Source organism: Thermothelomyces thermophilus, chromosome 1, assembly GCF_000226095.1.
Source record: "Thermothelomyces thermophilus ATCC 42464 chromosome 1, complete sequence".
Taxonomy (NCBI): domain Eukaryota; kingdom Fungi; phylum Ascomycota; class Sordariomycetes; order Sordariales; family Chaetomiaceae; genus Thermothelomyces; species Thermothelomyces thermophilus.
Genome location: NC_016472.1, coordinates 3355889 through 3375788, shown reverse-complemented (window position 1 = coordinate 3375788; position 19900 = coordinate 3355889). Strand labels below are relative to the sequence as shown.

At 51.7% G+C, this 19900-nt stretch overlaps 5 protein-coding genes across 5 annotated transcripts; 3 read left to right on the top strand and 2 right to left on the bottom strand.

Annotated features, from left to right (window-relative positions):
* The first annotated feature begins 704 nt into the window (after window positions 1–704).
* Window positions 705–1769, top strand: MYCTH_2136823 (uncharacterized protein). Its single transcript, XM_003659099.1, has 2 exons — window positions 705–934; window positions 1059–1769. The coding sequence occupies exons 1-2, from the start codon at window positions 881–883 to the stop codon at window positions 1593–1595; spliced, it is 591 nt and encodes a 196-aa protein (XP_003659147.1). The 5' UTR covers window positions 705–880; the 3' UTR covers window positions 1596–1769.
* A 289-nt stretch (window positions 1770–2058) lies between these two features.
* On the bottom strand, window positions 2059–2993 carry MYCTH_2295827 (uncharacterized protein). The gene is made up of 2 exons (XM_003659098.1): window positions 2851–2993; window positions 2059–2731 (listed from the first exon to the last, which is right to left on the bottom strand). Exons 1-2 carry the CDS (start codon window positions 2935–2937, stop codon window positions 2309–2311), a joined length of 510 nt encoding a protein of 169 aa, XP_003659146.1. The 5' UTR covers window positions 2938–2993; the 3' UTR covers window positions 2059–2308.
* Window positions 2994–3728: 735 nt separating this feature from the next.
* On the top strand, window positions 3729–6266 carry MYCTH_2295825 (uncharacterized protein). Its single transcript, XM_003659097.1, has 4 exons — window positions 3729–4217; window positions 4403–4719; window positions 4779–5567; window positions 5638–6266. The coding sequence occupies exons 2-4, from the start codon at window positions 4423–4425 to the stop codon at window positions 5710–5712; spliced, it is 1161 nt and encodes a 386-aa protein (XP_003659145.1). The 5' UTR covers window positions 3729–4217; window positions 4403–4422; the 3' UTR covers window positions 5713–6266.
* Window positions 6267–10494: 4228 nt separating this feature from the next.
* MYCTH_2122766 (glycosyltransferase family 1 protein) lies at window positions 10495–14783 on the top strand (the record flags this gene model as incomplete). Its single annotated transcript, XM_003659096.1, has 5 exons — window positions 10495–10699; window positions 10763–11393; window positions 11453–11485; window positions 11541–12545; window positions 12596–14783. The coding sequence occupies 5 exons, from the start codon at window positions 10495–10497 to the stop codon at window positions 14781–14783; spliced, it is 4062 nt and encodes a 1353-aa protein (XP_003659144.1).
* A 136-nt stretch (window positions 14784–14919) lies between these two features.
* MYCTH_2295820 (uncharacterized protein) lies at window positions 14920–15439 on the bottom strand. Its single transcript, XM_003659095.1, has one exon. It carries the CDS (start codon window positions 15098–15100, stop codon window positions 14927–14929), a length of 174 nt encoding a protein of 57 aa, XP_003659143.1. The 5' UTR covers window positions 15101–15439; the 3' UTR covers window positions 14920–14926.
* Between the last annotated feature and the right edge of the window lie 4461 nt (window positions 15440–19900).

Here is a 19900-nt window from a genome sequence, read left to right as displayed (position 1 = left end):
TAACCTACCTTAGGTAATTCAAGGTATGTATGTATGTACATACAATACATACATACATACGAAGTACTGTACCTGGCCTACGCTTACCCGTAATCCGCGTTAGCTCTAGATACCGCTCGCTCAACGCCAATTTCATCGTATCATGATTGAGAGAACACCTATGCAAAGCCCTCGGCTGTGCCTGACGCGGCGGGATGGGAACGCGCGACGCGACGGAATCGTGCCGATTAGAGAGAGGGGCCAAGCACATCCGGACAACCCCCCCCCTCCCCATAATAGAGGTGTCCCTCCGTAAGATGCCGCAAGACCCCCCAAGTACCCAGCCCCATGGGGAAGAACCATGGGCCAGGTTAGATACCACGCCATTGCTCCGTGGTCTCCGGGCGCCTGCCGAGTGGTTACGGGTTCCCATCTTGGAGAAGGCAGGGCTTCCAATCGGTGGGCTGGGTCACAATTGGCATCTCGCCTAGCGACCTCGAGCCTATGCGACCAAGCTCCCAAAGCAGTTTTACCTCGGTCGCCGAGACCGATTGTGCGTGCAACCTCAGGTTTCTCTTCTTGTGACAGCGACTCCTTTCCCCACAAGTAAGGTCCCCAGGCTGGGGATCGACGTGGATACTTAAGATCAAGAAGGAATGAGGGCCGCCGTGACTTGTTGCTTTTCTTCTTCTCTCTCCCACTAAGTATTTTTTTATAAACTTCACCAGCCTTTTACTCTACCGTTCCCTCCTCGACAAACATCCCTGGGGGTTCACCACATCACCAAACATTCTGTTTGTCTCAGTCAACCTGCGACCTATCTAACCTGAACCTCTACCCTGCCCACATTCGAATCCCATACACCAAAGGAATTCAATTACCCAAATACGATTCGTCCAATATGGCTGCCCCCGCGAACAAGAACATTGGCGACCTCAATGGCAAGTGGATCATGGTACGTGCTCGCGGATCCCGCCTCCCCACCCGCTCACACCCCCAGAAATGAATCAAAAATTGCCATGTGATTCCGAGGGAGGAACCGCCGTTTCTGACGAACCACCGCCAACCTCCCCCGACAGAATAAAACCCTCTCGTCCAACATCGAGCCCGGGCTGGCCCTGCAGGGCGTCGGCTGGGTCACGCGCAAGGCGGTGTCGATGGCGACCCTGACGCTCACGGTCAAGCAATTCGTGGCGCCGCCGTCGCCGCCGTCGGACCCGGCCAACCCGCCGGCGACGCACATTGAGATTGAGCAGACGGGCACGGGCGGCATCAAGGGCTCGACGGAGAAGCGATGCCTGGACGACACGTTCCGCGACCACAGCGACTGGCTGTTTGGCCACGTGCGCGGCAAGAGCCGCTTCCTCGGGCCCGACGACATCTCGGACGAGTTCCTCCGCAGCGGCTGGCTCGAGGGCGACGACGAGAAGAAGGGCCCCAACGGCGAGACCCACGTCATCAGCTACGTCGAGAGCTACGACAACGGCTGGACCGCCACTCAGATCTGGGGTTTCAAGACCATCGAGGGCGTCCGCCGCCACGTCAGGAACGTCCTCATCACCAAGGGCAGCGAGAGGGTCGAGCTGCAGCTGGTCTATGACTGGGTCAGCGAGTAAGAAGACGAATGGGGGGGTAGGTGGTTGGAAGTCGGTGGTTTAACGTCGTGTTGGCCTGTTTGGACTGTGCTGTACATACATACATATGATGGGGTAAGCTAGAGGCCGCGGGATACATACCTTCTATTATTAGTGTAGAGGCTTTATGACACAACAAGCACGATACAGGAGTCGAACCATGTCACGAGTAAGGGAGGTACCTGCAATAAGGTATTGCAATAAGGTGCCCAACATACAACTACCGTTCTTAGTAAAGTTTAAGTCACAATGACAGCATTAGCACTATATCGGGTATTGGTCATCCCGAGGAGTTGGCTCAATCCAGTATTATGTGTCAGCGACCTTTTTGGTCAACTCTCTGAAGACCAAAAGCACTTTGTAGCTTCAGGGCTCCAAGGGGAATCCGAGCTCCCCCCAATGCCAAATCTGGGTATTTGATCTCCTACGGAGTCCATGACAGCCCTCCCTCCCCGCCCGCCCATGTTGAATGCACCCGTCAACTTGTCAGATCGCCTCCCAAACCAAATGCATGACCAAAAAAAAAAAAAAAAAGGGTAACGCCGGTTAATGATGCTCGTTCCACTCTCGATAACATCTCTTCCCCGGCCCCGCCTATTTTAACCCATGTTGTTCCCTCGATACCGGCCCCTTTTCCGCTTTCCCCATTCCCCCACCTATCGGCCGTCGGGCCAGGCGAGAGGCACCGAATCGAACTATGCAGGCCTCCGGTTGACAAACTCTTCCAGGTCCGCGCGGGTGGCGACGCCGAGGACGAACCTCCTGGCGGCGTCGGTGATGACGGCAAAGTCCTGCTTCTGGCCGCCCGTCTCGTGGCCCTCGAAGAAGGCCTCGAGCTCCTCGAGCGGGGTCTGCATGGTGATGACCTTGTACTTGGTGCCGCGGCGGCGGAAGCGGATCATGGCCGTGCGCACCTCGTCCTCCGGGCGGACGCGGCCGGCGTCGAGCAGCGCCTGCAGGTGCGGGATCGACAGGTAGCCGAGCAGGGCGCGCGTCTCGCCGTCGACGATGGTCAGGTGCGTGTAGTCGCGCTCGAACGCCGACACGAGCGCCAGCGAGATCGGGTCCGACGGCGTCAGCGACAGCGCCGCCGGCGGATCGAGGTCTTCGACTGTGGCCTATATATGCGTTGTATGCCCCCAATAGTTTTGTTCCAGGGGAAAAAGTATTAGAAACGTCGGGGTGCGATCGCGCAAAGACAAGGGGAGAGAGACTTGGAGATTCATGGGTGATTTACCCCGCGGTATCTGGATGCCCATTTCGAGACGAAGGGCTGTGAAGTGCCGGGCTGCGTCTGGGTTGCTTGCGCCATTACGTCGGTCATTGTCGTTTTGCCCAACGTCTTGGTATTATTTCTCTTATCCGACAGCTGGACTCGATGGCGGTATGGGTGGTACTGTCGCGCGGTCGGTTGAGCGGGTTCAGATGTTGGTGATCCTCCGTAACCGCTTCTTGCGGATCACCGCCGCCAAGTATCTTTGCATTGACCACCACCCAATCACATGTCATCCGGGAGGAGGGAAAAAGGTGGGCCTTCTAACTACCTAATGCTCAAAACGGCCAAACCACCTCTATTCTGGGCCGTTAACATGTCCATTATTAGAGGGGGCCATAGAGGGAAAGAGAGAATGAGACGGAAACAAAAAGGCACGATTAAACGAGACGAGAGAGCATCGAGAAAAGAAAGTATCTAGATAGCCTGACGATAATTGAACATGAGTGGTACGCACAGTTGCGACAACTGCGCTTTTTCAACTAGCTATTCCTGTTCGCGGGTAGATAATTTCTATTTTCTTTCCGCCGTATACCGAACCTCAGTCTGGAGTGCATTTAATATTCGGATGGTCGATACCTATGTCAAGCGACAGAATTCGAGTCAAGATCCAAAGATGGCAGTGGCTCGTGCTGTTGGAGGGGTTGAAACGGGGCCGACCCCAACCAACTGGCTCTAAATCTAGCCGCATTAGCGGAGATAATGCTTCCAGCTACGTCACCGTCCGATTCACGTCATCGATCGTTCTGAGCAAGCTGTGAACCAGCGGCCCAGGCTTAGCCAGGGCTGGACAAACAGAACGCAGGGCATCCGTGATATGCAGTTTTAAGGTAGGTGATAGTGAAATATCCATAAACTACGGAGATAGTGCTCTATGTATATGTGTATATGTTGTATAGTACTGCTTCTATAGTACCGCAACACGGGAATAGCCAAGGGGGAATCCGTCCTAACTCCGGGTCCGACCTATCGAATGGAAGGAAGGGGAAAATGCGCTCGGGAGAAGTCGCCGGTGCACCCCGCCGCGCCGGGAAATAGACAGTCACTACGTACACAGTACATAGTAATCCCGGCTGTGCAAGGGATGGAAAGCCTTTCTGACGAAAAGAGTTGCCGTGTGCGACGAATGGGTGGATGTTATACGCCATAGGTTGAGGCGCTTACCTAATGAATGGTTGGACGGCAGGAACCTGTTTCACTACCGTCCCTTCCGAGAGCCTTCCATATTCCCTCATCTTGCACTCCAACCGCTGAAGCTGCTTTATTGCCTGCCGCTGGCAATCCACTTCAGCCTTCAAAATCGAGGTTTGTCCACCAAGGAGAACTAACCTGTAAGTTTGGCTCCGGATGTCGTATTTCTCCTCGCGGGTGGGAATGGCTCCCGGCAGATCGAGCATCGACGTCATCGGTCACTTTGCGACTTCTACCTGGCTCCCGCTTCGTCGCATAACCAATTTGCCCGGGGGTATCGGGGGGAATTGACTCGAGGGCAGCTGCGCTAACTCGTTCTTGTTAGTGGCCACCACTCGCGACGAGATGCCGCTCTTCCCCAGCTACGAGACCATCCAGAACACCTTCGGCAGCCCGTACCTGCGCGGACGGCCGCAAACCAAACCCAATGCGAGCGGGCCCACGCCATACCAGGCTCGCCCCGAGCTGTACCCGGCCTACTCGGTTGTCGACGACGCGAAGAACAAGGCGCACAAGCTGAGCGCCGAAGCCGCCAAGGAGTTCGAGGCGGCTAGCCAGAAGGCGCAGCAGAAGACCGGCAAGATCGAGCTTTTTTCGGGCAAGTACTATGCCGCCTGCACGGTTGGCGGTATGTTGGCATGTGTAAGTGGTCACAGAGAACGAGCAAGCACGCAGGCGCCGGATACTCACCGTCCGCAAAGGGCTTGACCCACGCGGCCGTGACCCCTCTTGATCTCGTCAAGGTGCGACGGCAGGTCGACTCGAGCCTGTACAAGGGCAACTTCCAGGCCTGGGGCCACATCTTCCGCACCGAGGGCATCCGCGGCATCTTCACAGGTTGGGGCCCCACGTTCTTCGGTTACTCGGCGCAGGGTGCATTCAAGTACGGGTGGTACGAATACTTCAAGAAGACGTACTCGGATTTGGCCGGCCCGGAGGCTGCCTACAAGTACAAGACGGCGCTCTACCTGTCGGCCTCGGCTTCGGCCGAATTCTTGGCCGACATTGCCTTGTGCCCCTTTGAGGCCATCAAGGTTCGCATGCAGGCGACCATTCCCTCGCAGTACAAGGGCACGCTCGACGGCTTCAGCAAGATCTCGGCCACCGAGGGCTTCAGCGGGCTGTACAAGGGCCTCTACCCGCTCTGGGGCCGGCAAATCCCCTATACCATGATGAAGTTCGCGTCCTTCGAGACCATCGTCGAGATGATCTACGACCGGCTTCCGGGCAAGAAGCAAGACTACGGCAAGGCGGCCCAGACGGGCGTGTCGTTCGTCGGCGGCTACCTCGCCGGCATTCTGTGCGCTATCGTCTCGCACCCGGCCGACGTCATGGTCAGCAAGCTGAACGCCTACCGCAAGCCGGGCGAGGGCTTCGGGGCCGTCACGGCCAGGATATACAAGGACATTGGCTTCATGGGGCTGTGGAACGGTCTGGCGGTCCGTATCGTCATGATTGGTACCTTGACTGGTCTCCAGTGGATGATCTACGTCAGTATTTTCCCCAGCCCAGAAGCGCTTGTTGGGGGACCGCGGAGTCGAGATACTGACCTGCTGGCAGGATTATTTCAAGATCTTTATGGGTCTCCCCACGACTGGTGGTACGCCGCCGCCGAAACAGCTGAAGCAGGAGTAAGCACTACGAGAGTGCCACCATGATGGCGAGCCGAATACGGGAAATAGGAGCCGCGAGTCCGAAGTAAAAGGTCAGTTGAGTTGAGGGTTGTCTGGTGTCGAGTCCGTGTAGCCGTTATTTTTTGTCTCTTAGAAATTTTGCCAATTCGAACTGGAATTCGTTTAGTTATAGTTAATTACCGAGTCTGGACATAACACTCCCGTAGGCTTCCAAGTGTCGTTGTCCCCGCCTCGGTTGTCGATGCGGAGAATTATCTGAATCTGAGCATTACTTGATCAAACTCGGGGGGATTGCTAGGCCATTTCATGCAAAAGCCCTCGAACCCTCGACTGTTCAAACTCCAGTCTGGGTTCCGCGTATTCCAGGCACCCCACTCCGTGGAGTACGGGGCTCTGCGGAGCAACCCGGCGCTAAAACGCGCGTTGAGCAGGGCGGGACCATAGCAAGGCGCAGCTCAATGGTGTTCACAGTGCATCTCGGCAGATTTTCACACGCACCAGGACACCCGAGCCGGCGTATATTACCCGGTGGTTAGTTGCTGACTAATTAGTTCAGGACTACCACCTGTCTCCCGATAGGTGGGGCCAAAACCCCCGGACGCCTAGATACGGCCGGACAGGGGCGCGTCCAAACCTGTGTCTAATTTTACCAGTTAACTCCCTATACTCGAAGATACAACCACTGCTACAAGCCCAATTTAAACCACTTTCCTATACCACTTTTCTATATACGATGCCTCTAACCGACCAAATCTAGGAACTAGCTAGTATATAGGCCGCTAAATAGCTCCTTATCGCTTAAACTCGCCATCGAACTAGCCATTTACCCTATAGAAAGGAACCTAGTATACGATATACGGCTTAACTATTTAAGACTAGAAAGACCTAAGTTGGCTAGCACTTGAAGTCATTAAAGGATACTAGACTTCTAGCTACTAGTAGTAACGTAGTTAGAAGACCTTAGTTGCTTTAAAACGACGAAGATTTCGCCCTTAAAGGATATACATACTAGCTTATCAAATCTGGTTCTCTTACTACTAAAGATCTTCTCTAAGATACTACTAACTACTTATAGGCATGTTATAATCCTCCTTACCCTCCTATTAGTAAGTATTAATAGTTATATTAGAAATAGGATTATCTATAGTTTTAGCTAATATTCTTTAAACTAGTCAAAGTAAACTAACTTTTAGCTAAGTAATAGGTAGAAGAACTAGAGATATTCTTTAATAAGCTTAAGGATACTATTAAAAGCTTTAAGATTACTATATCTAGCTATTAAAATATAGATAAGACTAAGTATATACTTATAATATTAAATAGATAATTTAAGATCTTAATAGTTAAAATAGATAAGAAGAAGAAGGTTAGTATCTTTTTCTTTTCTAAGTATTACTTTAGAATATTAACTATAGTATTTTATTAGCTAGAGATTTTAGACCTTTATAATTAAGAGTTAATAAATATAATTAGTACTAGAAATACTATTAGTAATACTATTCTAATATTCCATATCTTTAAATAATAGCTATTAGAAGATTAAGATATTAAAGGTCTTAATAAGGAAATATAATTCTATAAGTTAAAGATAGTATTTAATAATATTAAGATTATAATAGATTAGATATAATATTTTAATAAATATTCCTTTACTATCTATACTAAGTTCTAATAATATAATATAAGCTTTAAGGAATAGTTTAGTTATAATTATTATAACTATAGTCCTACTCTTAATATATACTTTATTAACCTAGATAATATTACCCCTAAAGATTTAGTCTATATATCTATACTATTAGAAGAATATATATATTGACTACTTATCCTAGATAACTTTATAAGATATTATAACCTTAAACTTTATAAATATTACCTCTTATTTAATATTATTATTATCTTCTTCCCTCCCTATTTAATATACTTTATCTAGCTAATAGATATAAGAGTCTTTTATTATCTTAAGGAAGTATATTAACGATATCTCTAGTAGGTAGTTTAAAACGGCGATCTTACATTTACTTAGGCAGACTTTATTAGAGGATTTTAGGAAATCTAGAAGGCTAGTTTTAAATACCGAAATATTATAGTAAGATTTAAAAAGACTACTCTTTTTCTACTAAACTAATATATTATAATGGACTAGATTAGGGAGAAAGTATTATCTAATACGAATATTAGATATCCTATTATAATTCCTAATAATAAGTAATGGATATATATAAAAAAGGTATTAACTATATCTAAAAGTAGTATCTTAAGCTTTTTAATTTACCAATATAAGAATACTTTTAGAATATTATATTAATAATTAATAAAAATTAGCTAGTATATAAATATCTAAATAACTTTACTAAGGATAAGAGAGCCTATCTAGCTATACTATTTACTAAGAAAATATAAGGCTAACTTATTAAGCTAATAGGAAAGGTTATAATAAATATAACTATCTAATAGATTCGACGGTTTTAGGAGATCTAAGCTTAGAAAAGCGCTAAGGTAATTTAAGATACTAGCCGAAAAGCTACCTATATTACTATCAAGCAGATTAAATAAGAGTATAGGGAGGAATATAAAGTCTAGAAAAGGTACCTAGAGAATAAGATTCCTAGTACTAATAGGTATCGCCTTTATATAGTAACCTTTACCAAATTCTTAGAAAAGACTAATAAGAATAACTATCTTCCTCTTAATAATAAGGACCTTCTCTAGGTTCTACCAAAGGAGTATTAGCTACTAGTATTCTTCGACTTTAGAGACGGAAAAGAAGTCCTAATCCCCTGGTTAGCTAAGCTATTATTAAAAGTTAAACTCCTATCTCCTAAATATCCTAGGATATAGATTGGTAGTATAACTATAATATTAATTAACGATAGTGACAATGATAGATTTGACTTTATAGATAGTAAAGATAGGTAGGAAGAGGATGTTAAGTTACTATCTCTATCTAGGGGTAAGAAGGAGTCTCTATATATAGCTATTATTAAGGATATTAGGAGGTTTAAGAAGTGACGTGCCTACAAGTCTATAGTAGTAACACTAGGGACAGAAGATAATAACTATTACTAGGAGGCTAAAAAAGAAGGTATAAGAGAAGGTACTACTATAATTAAGAGTATTAAAAGTAATAAGGATAGGGGGTATAATATAGAGGGAGAGGGAGACAAAGGTAAGTCATATAACCTGTTATTTGACTAGTTATAACTAGGTAGAATTAAATTTTACTATGTTTTTAAGCTTTTTAGAGCCTAGTTTATAATTAAACCATTTATAGCTATTTAAGGCTATTATTACAATGGTAATTAAACTTAATAGTATCTTTTATAAAGACGTAAATATATAGGAAATTTGGTAGTAATGTGTCTAGCTATATTAGTATATCTAGGAGTTTTAGCCTTACCTATTAGGAGATAGGTAATAGTCCTAAACTAATTAGTTAGTAACTAACTACTAGGTAATGCTATAATATATCTTATACCCTTTTTAGCTATATACCTAATTTAGCTACTTAATTTATAAGCAAAAATACGATAAATAGTAGTATAATAACTTGACTAATTCTAGCTCTAGAAGTACTAAATCTATTATATTCGAACTAGAATAATCTAGAGATACTAATTATCCTATTTATTACCCTCCTTTTACCTTATATTACCTTAAAAGACTACCCCCTCTTTAAGCCCCTATAATATAGCGCTTATATCTAGTAAAATATAGAAGGTTTCGAGGTCTCGATATTGGTCTTCGTCCTGGCGGTACAGCGACGGCTCGGGGGGATTCTTCTTATCGGTGATTATGATCGTGATATCGAAAGGAGTCGAAGAGTAATGTTTGGAAGAAAATTAAGAAAGTTAGGTTGCTCTGGTAGATGTTCTAATTTGATGAAATTTGCTGGAAATGAGCCTGGCCAAATCGGGTATATGGCTGAGCAGGGTATGGATGACGTTAACCTCTTTGACCATAGAACACGTATTATATACACGGTATCACATGCTTACTTGGGTGGCTTAGAAGAACTCGGGGTCTTATTATTAGGCCTAGGATAGATTGTGGGTTAAAGGATGTGATTTAAAGAAGGAGAAAATGAGAGGTGGTTGAGAAGAATGAGAGCCTGTAGAGATATCCCAAGTTGCTTTCCGCGAAAGTCTGAGCCAATCAATAGTTAACTGTTGGGTACGGGCAAGTGCTAACCGGTCATTGTCAGAGAGCTGCGGGAGAGAAAGGGGGATACAGTATCTACATACACTGTGTCCATCACTTGAGATGCCGTAGATCTTGGCTCAGCTGCCCCGAAACCATCGCCACTCTTGTTGCGGTCATTAGCATAAACACAGCCCAGGCTTGTAATAAGACGAGCGGCCACCGAAGACGGGTTTGTGTATCCGCCTCCGCCGGCGTTTCAATCTTTGACCCGACTTTGCGTTCCCTTGTTGCCTCACGAATTAGAAGTACAAGTACCAAGCAAGTGCGACCCTGGATCCATTTGTGAAAGTGCCCAATTTCTTAGGTTTGACCTACACCTCACTGGCGGGGGCTGCCGAAGGCTCGGATCTTATTTTCTTCTTCTTCTTCTTCTTCTTCTTCTTCTTCTTCTTCTTCTTCTTCTTCTTCTTCTTCTTCTTCTTTGAGAACTGTTGATCCGGTACGGCGCTTTCCAACTAGTGTCTAATATCCGGTCTATCCCCAGCGTCTTCTTAGCAACCTCGCCCAGCGAATGCGCACCATGGATGTTTGAGTCCTGAGAAATCACGGTTTTCTCACGTACCCTCGAGCATCCCTCATAATGACGGGAGGCGAGGGCGGCCTCCAGCGGAGGCTGACTGGAGCTGCTCGGGCCGGGAGGACCAATGCCGTGCCTATGGTAGAGGACTTCGAAGATGCGAGCCTCGGCGATATGGACCACGACGTTCCTCCACCCGCCTACGGCGAGCACCATGATCAACTACAGTTCTCTCACGCGGGCTTCGCTGCCGACGCGGCTGTTACAAGTGAGCCAGCCGCGTAATCGAACCCGTCTTCTGGACGGCACACACTGACCGAAGAGTCCTCAGCCGCCGGCCGTGTCAACATCCACCTCAGCGAGAAGAACAATCGCCTGTCTGAGCTCTTGGCACCCACCCTTCAGAGGCAACTCCGCGCCGACCCGTCGGTTCCCCTGCCGCCGCCATACATTCCGCCAAGTTTGGGCGGTCATCCCGGCCAAACGCCGCCTCCTCGCCTGAACGTCGTAATCCAGATCGTTGGGTCGAGGGGCGACGTTCAGCCGTTTATTGCCCTGGGCCAGGTCCTCCGAGACACGTATGGACACCGTGTGCGTCTGGCGACGCATGCCACCTTCCGCTCGCTCGTCGAGGAGAACGGGCTCGAGTTCTTCAACATTGGCGGAGATCCCGCCCAGCTGATGGCGTTCATGGTCAAGAATCCGGGACTCATGCCGGGGCTGGATACCCTGAAGAGCGGAGATATTAAGAGGCGCCGACGAGAGATCGAGGAGATCCTCCTCGGCTGTTGGCGGTCCTGTATCGAGGCCGGCGACGGCATGGGCGTCGCGCCACCGCCGCACAAGAGGGACGAGCCGTTGGATGAGCGGTTCTTGCTGCCCGGAGACCCAGGGAGCCGGCCGTTTGTCGCTGACGCCATCATCGCCAACCCTCCTAGCTTCGCAGGCATACACATAGCTGAGTTCGTCATTGCCACCTCTGCCCCTCCATCAGTGTGTCTAACATACGTATGCTCTCCAGGAAGCTAGGGATCCCACTACACATGATGTTCACGTGAGTTGTTTCTGCCTTTCAAACAGCCCGACCGAAGCTCACCGAGAAAACAAAGAATGCCGTGGACGCCAACGCGAGCCTTCCCGCATCCTTTGGCCGATATCGTCGCGACCGATGCCGATACCGCTATCACGAACTATGTTTCTTACGCTCTGGTAGAACTGATGACCTGGCAAGGTCTCGGAGACGTGATCAACCGATTCCGGGTTAACGTCCTTGGCCTGGAGTACATGTCGTTGCTGTGGGCGCCAGGGTTGCTCAATCGCCTACGGATTCCCACTACGTACTGCTGGTCTCCGGCCCTGACGCCGAAACCGGCAGACTGGATGCCCGAGATCACAGTGTCCGGTTTCTTCTTCCTCGACCTCGAATCCAATTACACCCCGGATCCAGAGCTCGCCGCTTTCCTCGCGGCCGGCCCACCGCCGGTCTATATCGGTTTCGGATCCATTGTGGTCGACGACCCCGACGGACTAACCAACATCATCTTCAGCGCCGTCATCAAGGCAGGAGTCAGAGCTATCGTGTCGAAAGGATGGGGCGGGATAGGTGGCGATGCAGCTGGGACCCCCGAGGGAGTCTTCATGCTCGGCAATTGCCCTCACGACTGGCTTTTCAAACACGTATCGGCCGTCATCCACCATGGCGGCGCCGGAACCACCGCGGCGGGCATCAAGGCTGGGAAGCCGACCGTGGTGGTGCCGTTCTTTGGCGACCAGATATTCTGGGGCTCCATGGTTGCTAAGGCCGGAGCGGGGCCGGCCCCGATCCCGCACAAGAAGCTGACGGCCGAGAACCTGGCGGCCGCTATAGAGCATGCGCTGCTTCCGGAGACGCAGGCGCGTGCGCGCGAGCTGGGCGAGAAGATCAAGCAGGAGAAGGGTGCTGACGTCGGTGGCAAGAGCTTCCATCAGTTTTTGAACACCGATAATATGCGATGCTCGCTCGCTCCCAGCCGCGTTGCCGTCTGGCGAGTGAGGAGGTCCCAAGTCCGACTTAGCGCGCTAGCTGCGGCCACTTTGGTTAAGAAAGGCTGGTTGAAGTACTCGGATCTGAAGCTGTAAGGTAGCCTTTGAAGGATTGGTCCTGCGAGCCGCTAACTGCCTGCAGATACCGCTCCATCGAATACAATACCGACGAGCAGCCCTGGGACCCCGTCTCGGCTGTTATAATTGCCTTTGTCGGCGACGTGGGCGCCTTGACCATGGCTGTTGCGGATTTCCCCAGAGAAGTGTTCAGGGTAAAGAAGAAGGGCAAGGAGAAGGGCAAGGAGAAGGCTGAGCCCAAGACTGAGGCAGCAAAATCCAATGACGGCGGCTCGGAGGCGGCCCCGGACTGTGATTCCTCTCCCCATGACTGTCCAGGTTCCCGTCCGAGGACACCCAGCTTCTCTCCTCCTTCGGCAGCCCACGGTTCCGCCGAGACACTGTCGGTTACGCAACCGTCAAGTAGCGCCGCTTCTCTCTCCCCTCTCTCCCCTCTCTCCTCGCATCACACCGGAACCACATCCGCAAACGCCTCTCCACCGTCGGGCCAGTCGGGATCAATCCCAGATCAGACAGCCAAACCCAGCCCGTCTACTTCCAAACCCGCCAGTCTGGATGTCGCCATTGCAGCGGGCCAGGGCGTGGGCCGCATCGTCGGTGCCGGCTTCAGATTCTACGCCAACACCTGCCTCGGCCTCGCCCGCGGCTTCCGCAACGCGCCCAAGCTATACAACGACGAGACGGTGCGCCCGCTCGAGAAGGTCACGGGGTTTACCAGCGGAGTGCGCGTGGCTGGCAAAGAGCTGGGCTTGAAGCTATACGACGGAACTACCGGGCTTTTCACACAGCCATGGAAGGGCGCCCAGAAGGAAGGTGCCAAGGGGCTGGTCAAGGGCTTCGGAAAGGGGATTGGTGGGTTCTTCTTGAAGAATTCGTCGGCTATGATGGCCGTGCCGGCATATACGATCCAGGGTCTGAGGGTTGGGGTGCGGAGCCTGTTTGCGAAGAGTTCAACGAATTATATCATTACTTCTCGGGTGCTGCAAGGGGAGGAGGAATATGCCGGGGCTACGGTGGAGGAGAGGGAGGATGTGTTGGCTAGGTGGCAGGCGTTGAGGGATGAGCTGAAGGGATTTTATCTGTTGAAGCAGAGGGAAGGTGACAAGACGGAGAAGGGGAAGGCGGCAGCCGCGGCCACAGCGGCGGGGGAAGCGGAGGGCGGTTCGGCCATGGAGTGGTTCAATGCCATCCGAGACGGGACTAAGGTTGGCCGGTTGAACTTGCCCAGCGGCCCGTGGAATCGACGGCAAGCGGGAAGCAGCGCCGTCGGCAGTACCACTACGGCAACGACGGACTCGCTATCGTCCGCCTTTGCTCCCACCGCTGCCAGTAGTGCGTCGAGCAATCTCTCCTTGGAGGATAACGAGAGCCTGGAGCGAGCCATCCAGGAATCTGTGATGCAAACCTCGACAGGTGACAAGGAGGAAGACGCGCGGGTGGAGGCGGCTGTCAGGGCGAGCATGATGGAGATGCGCAGGGCTGTGGAGCAACAGCAGCAGCAGCAGCAGCAGCAGGAGCAGCAACTGCGTCGATATTCGGGGCAGAGCTGGATCCCTGATCAGAAACTGGGCCACACCGATGCAGCGGCGGGAAAGACGGCAATGACAAACGACGAGTGGACCGAAATCACGGACGAAGAGTACCAGGCCCTGATCGAGGAGGCGGTACGGCGGAGTCTGTTGGAGCAGCAGCAGCAGCAGCAGCAGGAAGAGGAGGAGGAGGAGGAGGAGGAGGAGGAGCAACACCAAAAACAGCAACAATACTTGGCGGGGAGAGGCGATGTGCAGCCGCACCCGGAAGCAGCCGAACTGCCGGGGGATATCCCGGCCGTTATGGGCGCCAATGTCAGCGCCAGCTCTACCACCACCGCCGCTGCCCCCCGCCCGAGGGATGAGCTAGAGGAGGAAGAGCAGCTGCGTCTGGCGATGGAGGAGTCGGAGCGCGAACACCGCAGCCGGGAGGCGGAGGCCCGGCGGCAGCGAACCGAGGAGGAGATCGTACTGGAGTATGTGAAGCGGCAGAGCCTGGCGGAGGAAGAGTATCGGAGGAAGAAGATGATGGCAACTGCGGCGGGAAAGGGGGAGAGGAAATCGTCGTCCAATAGTGCGGTTGAGGAGGGCCAGGGCGTTGGTGGTGGTGGGCTGAAGGAGGAAGATGGGGAGGACGAGGAGCTGAGGAGGGCGATCGAGGAGAGTTTGAGGGATCTTGGTAGCGGCGGGGGTGGGGATTCAGGGCCGTCACGAATAAGGTGAGAAGGTCAAGTCGTGGCCTCTTGCGCAGATAAGGGCGATACCGCTTGGCGATATACCCTGGTGATATATGTCGAATCATGCGGTGGAGGTTCACTACCCATGCCGTAATAGCCGGCTTTTTGACACATGCGGCTGATACTACATTATCTATCTGATCTCTCGTGGATATCAAGACGGTCAGGAGCCGCCGGCTGGTTGCCACACGTGGTTGACCGATTCGGCAAAGTCCCTGAACTCCCTTGGGGGCGCCCCCCCGTGATGGTCAGGATAACATGGTTTGTCCGGTCCTCGGAACCCTCCTTGATGGCGATGTCCATGGCAACGATCTGGATCAGCAGGTCAGCATAATTCCGGTTCCTGTTGGCCAACAGTCGAAGACAACTGTTTTATTTCTTTCTCTGATTATAAGGGGGGAGGGGCAGGGGGGTAATCATACATCGGCGTAGGAGAGCAGTTCGGAGCCGAGGACGAGGTTAGTCGGTATTGGGCGCCTTGTCGTCCCGTCAGGACCCGCACCGCGACGGCGGCGATGTCGTCGGCCGACACCCAGGGGATCCTGCCGTCCCCGGTGGCCGAGCAGACCTTGCCCTCGTCCCGGATGCTCTTTACGTGAGCCGGCTGTCTGTTATATCTAAATCACCCCCCACCCCCCTTTTTTTTTGGTATTTTTGTTCGTTACGTTTTTTCTCTTCTTTGTAGAATACCAGTGTTTACAATTTATTTGGATATGTAAAGGAGAAATATCATGCCGTCGCATTTGAGATACTACTCTCTTAGATACTACTCTCTTTCGTATGTACAACAATGTCTATAATGCATATACGGCGTCCGGAGGAGGAATGTCGTCTAGGATCAAGCTCGGCATAACCCAACCCGCGATGAGCTCCGCAGCATCAGGAGGCTTGCCAAGGAATCGGCGCATTTTGCAGTGCGTATGTATGTATGTAATCCGTACATAGTAAGCCAATGGAATACCGCCGGTCACCAGACACTTGCCCGATTCGGGGATTGCATGATCACTCCGGGCTCATAACTCCGGCGTGTCCCCACTACTAACCCCCGGGCTCGGTGGAGCCGGCCGGGCACCGGCTGCGCTTGGAGCGGGGCTCCTGCTCCGGCGGCCCCCGGGGGATCCTGAAATCTGGGCGGAGGAACAAGCCAGCCGAAGGATGGAGCAGGGGCAGAACCCCTGGCGCATCACCAAGTACAAGTACACCAAGAAGTGGAACGAGGGATCGGTTCTCGACATTACGGGGAATTAAGTGATGTAAGGGATCAGGGGCATCGTAAAATACGTAGAAATCGGCAGAGCCATCCATCGGCCTCCTTTGTTTGTCTTAAAAGAAGAATTTAAAAAAAGATTAATAAAAAAAGAAGAGAAAAGAAAAATAAGATAACGAAACAGCTCTCTCGATCATTTCTTTTTCCAGGTCCCATACGTCGGCGCTCTATGCGTATCCCGCATCGGGGTTGACCTTACGGCGCGGTAAACGTTTGCTTGGATACAGCCGCTATGTGGCGTGGCTGGCGCGTCGGGGGCCATCTGCTATCCAGAATGGAAGGCTCCTCCAGCTTGACGAGGATCATTGTCAGGTTGGCTATTTAACGAACTCATTTTTCTGTATCGGCCGAAAACAAATATTCAGAACAAATGGCGACACCTCGGGTACCACTCCTTAGCAACTTAGGAACTCGTTGGCCCTAGATCTCAGACGTCTCCTGTCCCCCCCCAAGAAAGACGCTCAAGGAAACATTGTTGGTGCGCTACCTCTGTCCTGTATATTCCCGTGGCAGCTACCTATGCCGGCGAAGCTCACTGCCTGGCAGAACCCTGGCTTGTTAAGCTGATAACTTAGTCTGACAAAATGGGAAGCGTATAGCGTAGTTTGCACATGGAGCACCGAGACGGGAGCAGGGGCATGGGCTTGGTCAACAATTGAAAGGTGGATAAGATACAGCGGGCTGGCCTCCGCTCGACTCGGGAGCGTCACCTTGAAGTTAGCAATGCGACAGTGGTTCAAGCGCGCATCTTGCTGTCCTTTTCTCCCCTCTTTCCTTTTTCTTTCCTTTTTATTTCACCCTGTTTTATTATTTAGCTCACCCAGAATATTCTGCCTGATCTATTGGGAGACACCCCGTCACTCCGGAATGTGCCGGGAAGGGGGGCCGATTCTTGAGCCGGTGCTCTCCATCTCCATTAGCAGCGAGGCCTTCATGTTATTACTGGCTGAACCGCAACCCCATCGAGGAATCGTGTAAGCAGGCCCGGGCGGCCGGCACGCTCTCCTGGTTAACGACGATCCGGGGATCGACACGGTTGTCCTAAACCAAATTTGCGGTTCTTTATCCAGATTGGATGTCTCTGTTCATCGAGACCGTCGCGAACCCTGAGCGCGCCATCCATCTCAGGGCACCCTCGGCACTTGGGTTCCTCAAACTCGTGCTGCCTCGGACTCAAACCCGCTTTGCCGACGTGATGCCGCAACGAGAAGATGTTGCGCAGGACTCTGAAACCAGCTTATGTTAGATCACTTGCCTGTCGCCAGACAGGTCGTAGTCCGGCTAAAGACCGCCGACGAGTCCATGCGATTTCGAGACATGCTCCAGTGGAACGCATCGACGACTTTGACGATTGTCTGGCGAGCCAGGGTGGAGAAGGCGAGATCTGCTGTCATCGAACCCCCTCGGGCATGATTCTCTACGTCGAGGTACGAGGAAGCCTGGTTGGTTGCCGGTCTCGTGCAGTCCGGGGTCCCATTGCCTGATGGGTTCTTGGCTCCCCAAACCATCCATCATGCCTCGTCTGCCGAAAAGACGAAAGCGGAATGTCCGCAATCGCTTGAGCGGCAAGTGTACCGCCGAGAGCCTCGTGCTTTGAGACTCTCTGGATCGCGATGCTCGGTTCTGGAGTACTGCACAATACATTAGCAAGCGACTTCGTGTCCTCCGATGGTGCAAGCACAACGTGGATTCATCGGCAACGCAGAGAGCGCCGATCCTACAACCCGTAGTGGTAGTGTTGGCGGCAAGATGCAAAGCGGCCGGGTCAGTGGAAGGCCAAGTCAATATAAGCGGCAGAACCACAAGGCTCGATCCCATGCATTGCTTGCCGGTTGCTGGCGGAGACGTGTAAATTAACTGGCCTAGGTAGTCGAGAAATAGCAGACCAAGGTCTTCCCCATGGGGCCGGCGCTCTGTCAGCAGAGCCAATAGCAATCAAATCCGGCACCGTCGTGCTCAGGTGGTCGACCTCAAATGGCAGAAAAGACCCAACCGAGCGATGGGGACGGCAGAAGCATGGAAACCTTGGAAAGCTGGACGCGTAACCCCCAATATATGCGCATTCCTTTGAGCGGAAGTCAGAGTCTCAATCGAGAAATTGGCCAAAACCCCAAAGTAACTGCCCAGCTCGGATCAAGTTGACAAGAACAACAGCCGAACACCGTGCATCGTCGCATCGAACGGCTGCCGGAGCAGTTGAAGCTGTTTTGAAGGCCGCTGATGTACTCCTCAGGGTCGCATACCAAAGGGGTTTGTCGTTGAGTTGCGAGGTCGTACAGATGATTCTTGCCCAAGAGCTGAACCTACGCCGCGGGCAGGCTTCGGGCCGCAATATTGGAGGTTTTGCGTGCGGTCTTGAAGCACCTGGGGCCAAACCTGCCATATTGCGTTGTTACTGTTCCTGTCGTTTGGCCGGTTTTAGGTGTCAAGAGCAGCAACGATTGCCCCAACTTTTGGCGAAGATGCTGTTGCACCGAGATATCACCATCGTCCCTGTCCTCGTACACCAGGTCTAGACTCTCGCGGAAGTGGGCAGGGTGACAGCTCACCCAAGTAAAGCCCGGAAAAGAGAGCCGTTCGGGGGCGAGGGCTCGAATCACTTCAAAGAGTACACAGCACTTCCTTCCTTCGGGGGAAAAGCAATGGAAACCAGGGATGCTGGGGTGATGTTGCTTGCGATGCCGTCAGATCTGCCTCAGCCGAGCGGATGCTCAGCTGCTCCCGCGCTAGCCAGGCTGTGTTAACTAGTATGTAAAAATGCCCAGTTGTCCAGCACGGCGATGCCGAGCTTCACCCAAGGAAGCAATCAAGGAAGCATGGTCGCTTTGCGGCGGTGATTGTTGCAGGGCGAAGAAGCTTGTTGTGCAACTTCCACCAGGAAACAACGAAAGCGAGATACGGCTAGGCAGGAACCCAGGCTTGGCTCAGGCACCTCATTCACAAAAGAGCCACCTGAGGTAGGGTAGGGGCGCTCTATTACCTCCAGGTTCAGCTACAAGGTTACAGGGATTTCAGCGGGACAAAAGGCTGCTCGAGCCCTGGCAACTTCCTCATTTGTTTGCTCTTTGGCATCCAACCTCAGGTGTGCCTTCCTCAACTTAGTCTCTTTTCTTCATGCAGTTGGCCTGACTTTGACTCAGATGACGAGAGAACTCTGTAGACTTTCGTCTTTTTTTCTTGGCCCTCGTTTCTGCACCTTGCTGCTTCGCGTAACCCATCTTCAGCTCCAAGATTACCCTGCCTCTCTCTTCGAAAGAGCTAGGACTGTGACACCTCTATCGAAGAGAACAGAGCGCGAACACGGCTCACCGGACACACTGCTGCAGGCTGCCGTGTTCGCCATCCCAAAAGTGGGTTTCGAGACCTAGATCTGAAGCTGTGACTGGCTGCTGCCCACAACGACCTCGTGTTGTCCTGCAGCCGCCGTTCCTGACTCGCACCGCTTCCTTTGCTAACCAGATTGCAACGGCGGAGATGCAAGCCTCATCATCTGCTGCGCGCACCTTTTCCGAGCTTTTCTATTTTAGTCATGTATCTCATGTTATCTTCACGGTGTCCTCTGTTAGCGTACCAGGGTGCCTGCTTCGGGCCACGGTGGGCTTCTCTTCGAGTCCCGTCGCGGTGAGGGCAAGCTCGTTGCTAGTTGCGAGAGCTGTCTCCTTCGAGTTTCAACCAGCACCAGGGCGAGGAACCTCCCGACGAATCCACCCTCGGCGGGACGGTCTCATGTATGTAATAACCGCCGTCAGGACTGCGAGCTGCAAGTGAGCTTGCCACCGGATGAAGACCGGGCGGAGGACGACGGGGCATTTTACCCGCAGCCCCAGACACGGTAT

Bases quoted from the DNA above. Each gene is read 5' to 3' on its own strand.
- MYCTH_2295820 (XM_003659095.1), bottom strand. From the start codon at position 15,100: ATGGACATCGCCATCAAGGAGGGTTCCGAGGACCGGACAAACCATGTT.
- MYCTH_2295827 (XM_003659098.1), bottom strand. From the start codon at position 2,937: ATGACCGACGTAATGGCGCAAGCAACCCAGACGCAGCCCGGCACTTCA. The intron at 2,732-2,850 runs GTAAATCACCCA...ACGCATATATAG, and splicing joins GGGCATCCAGATACCGCGGG to GCCACAGTCGAAGACCTCGA.
- MYCTH_2295825 (XM_003659097.1), top strand. From the start codon at position 4,423: ATGCCGCTCTTCCCCAGCTACGAGACCATCCAGAACACCTTCGGCAGC. The intron at 4,720-4,778 runs GTAAGTGGTCAC...CCGTCCGCAAAG, and splicing joins TTGGCGGTATGTTGGCATGT to GGCTTGACCCACGCGGCCGT. The intron at 5,568-5,637 runs GTCAGTATTTTC...ACCTGCTGGCAG, and splicing joins GTCTCCAGTGGATGATCTAC to GATTATTTCAAGATCTTTAT.
- MYCTH_2136823 (XM_003659099.1), top strand. From the start codon at position 881: ATGGCTGCCCCCGCGAACAAGAACATTGGCGACCTCAATGGCAAGTGG. The intron at 935-1,058 runs GTACGTGCTCGC...CTCCCCCGACAG, and splicing joins TCAATGGCAAGTGGATCATG to AATAAAACCCTCTCGTCCAA.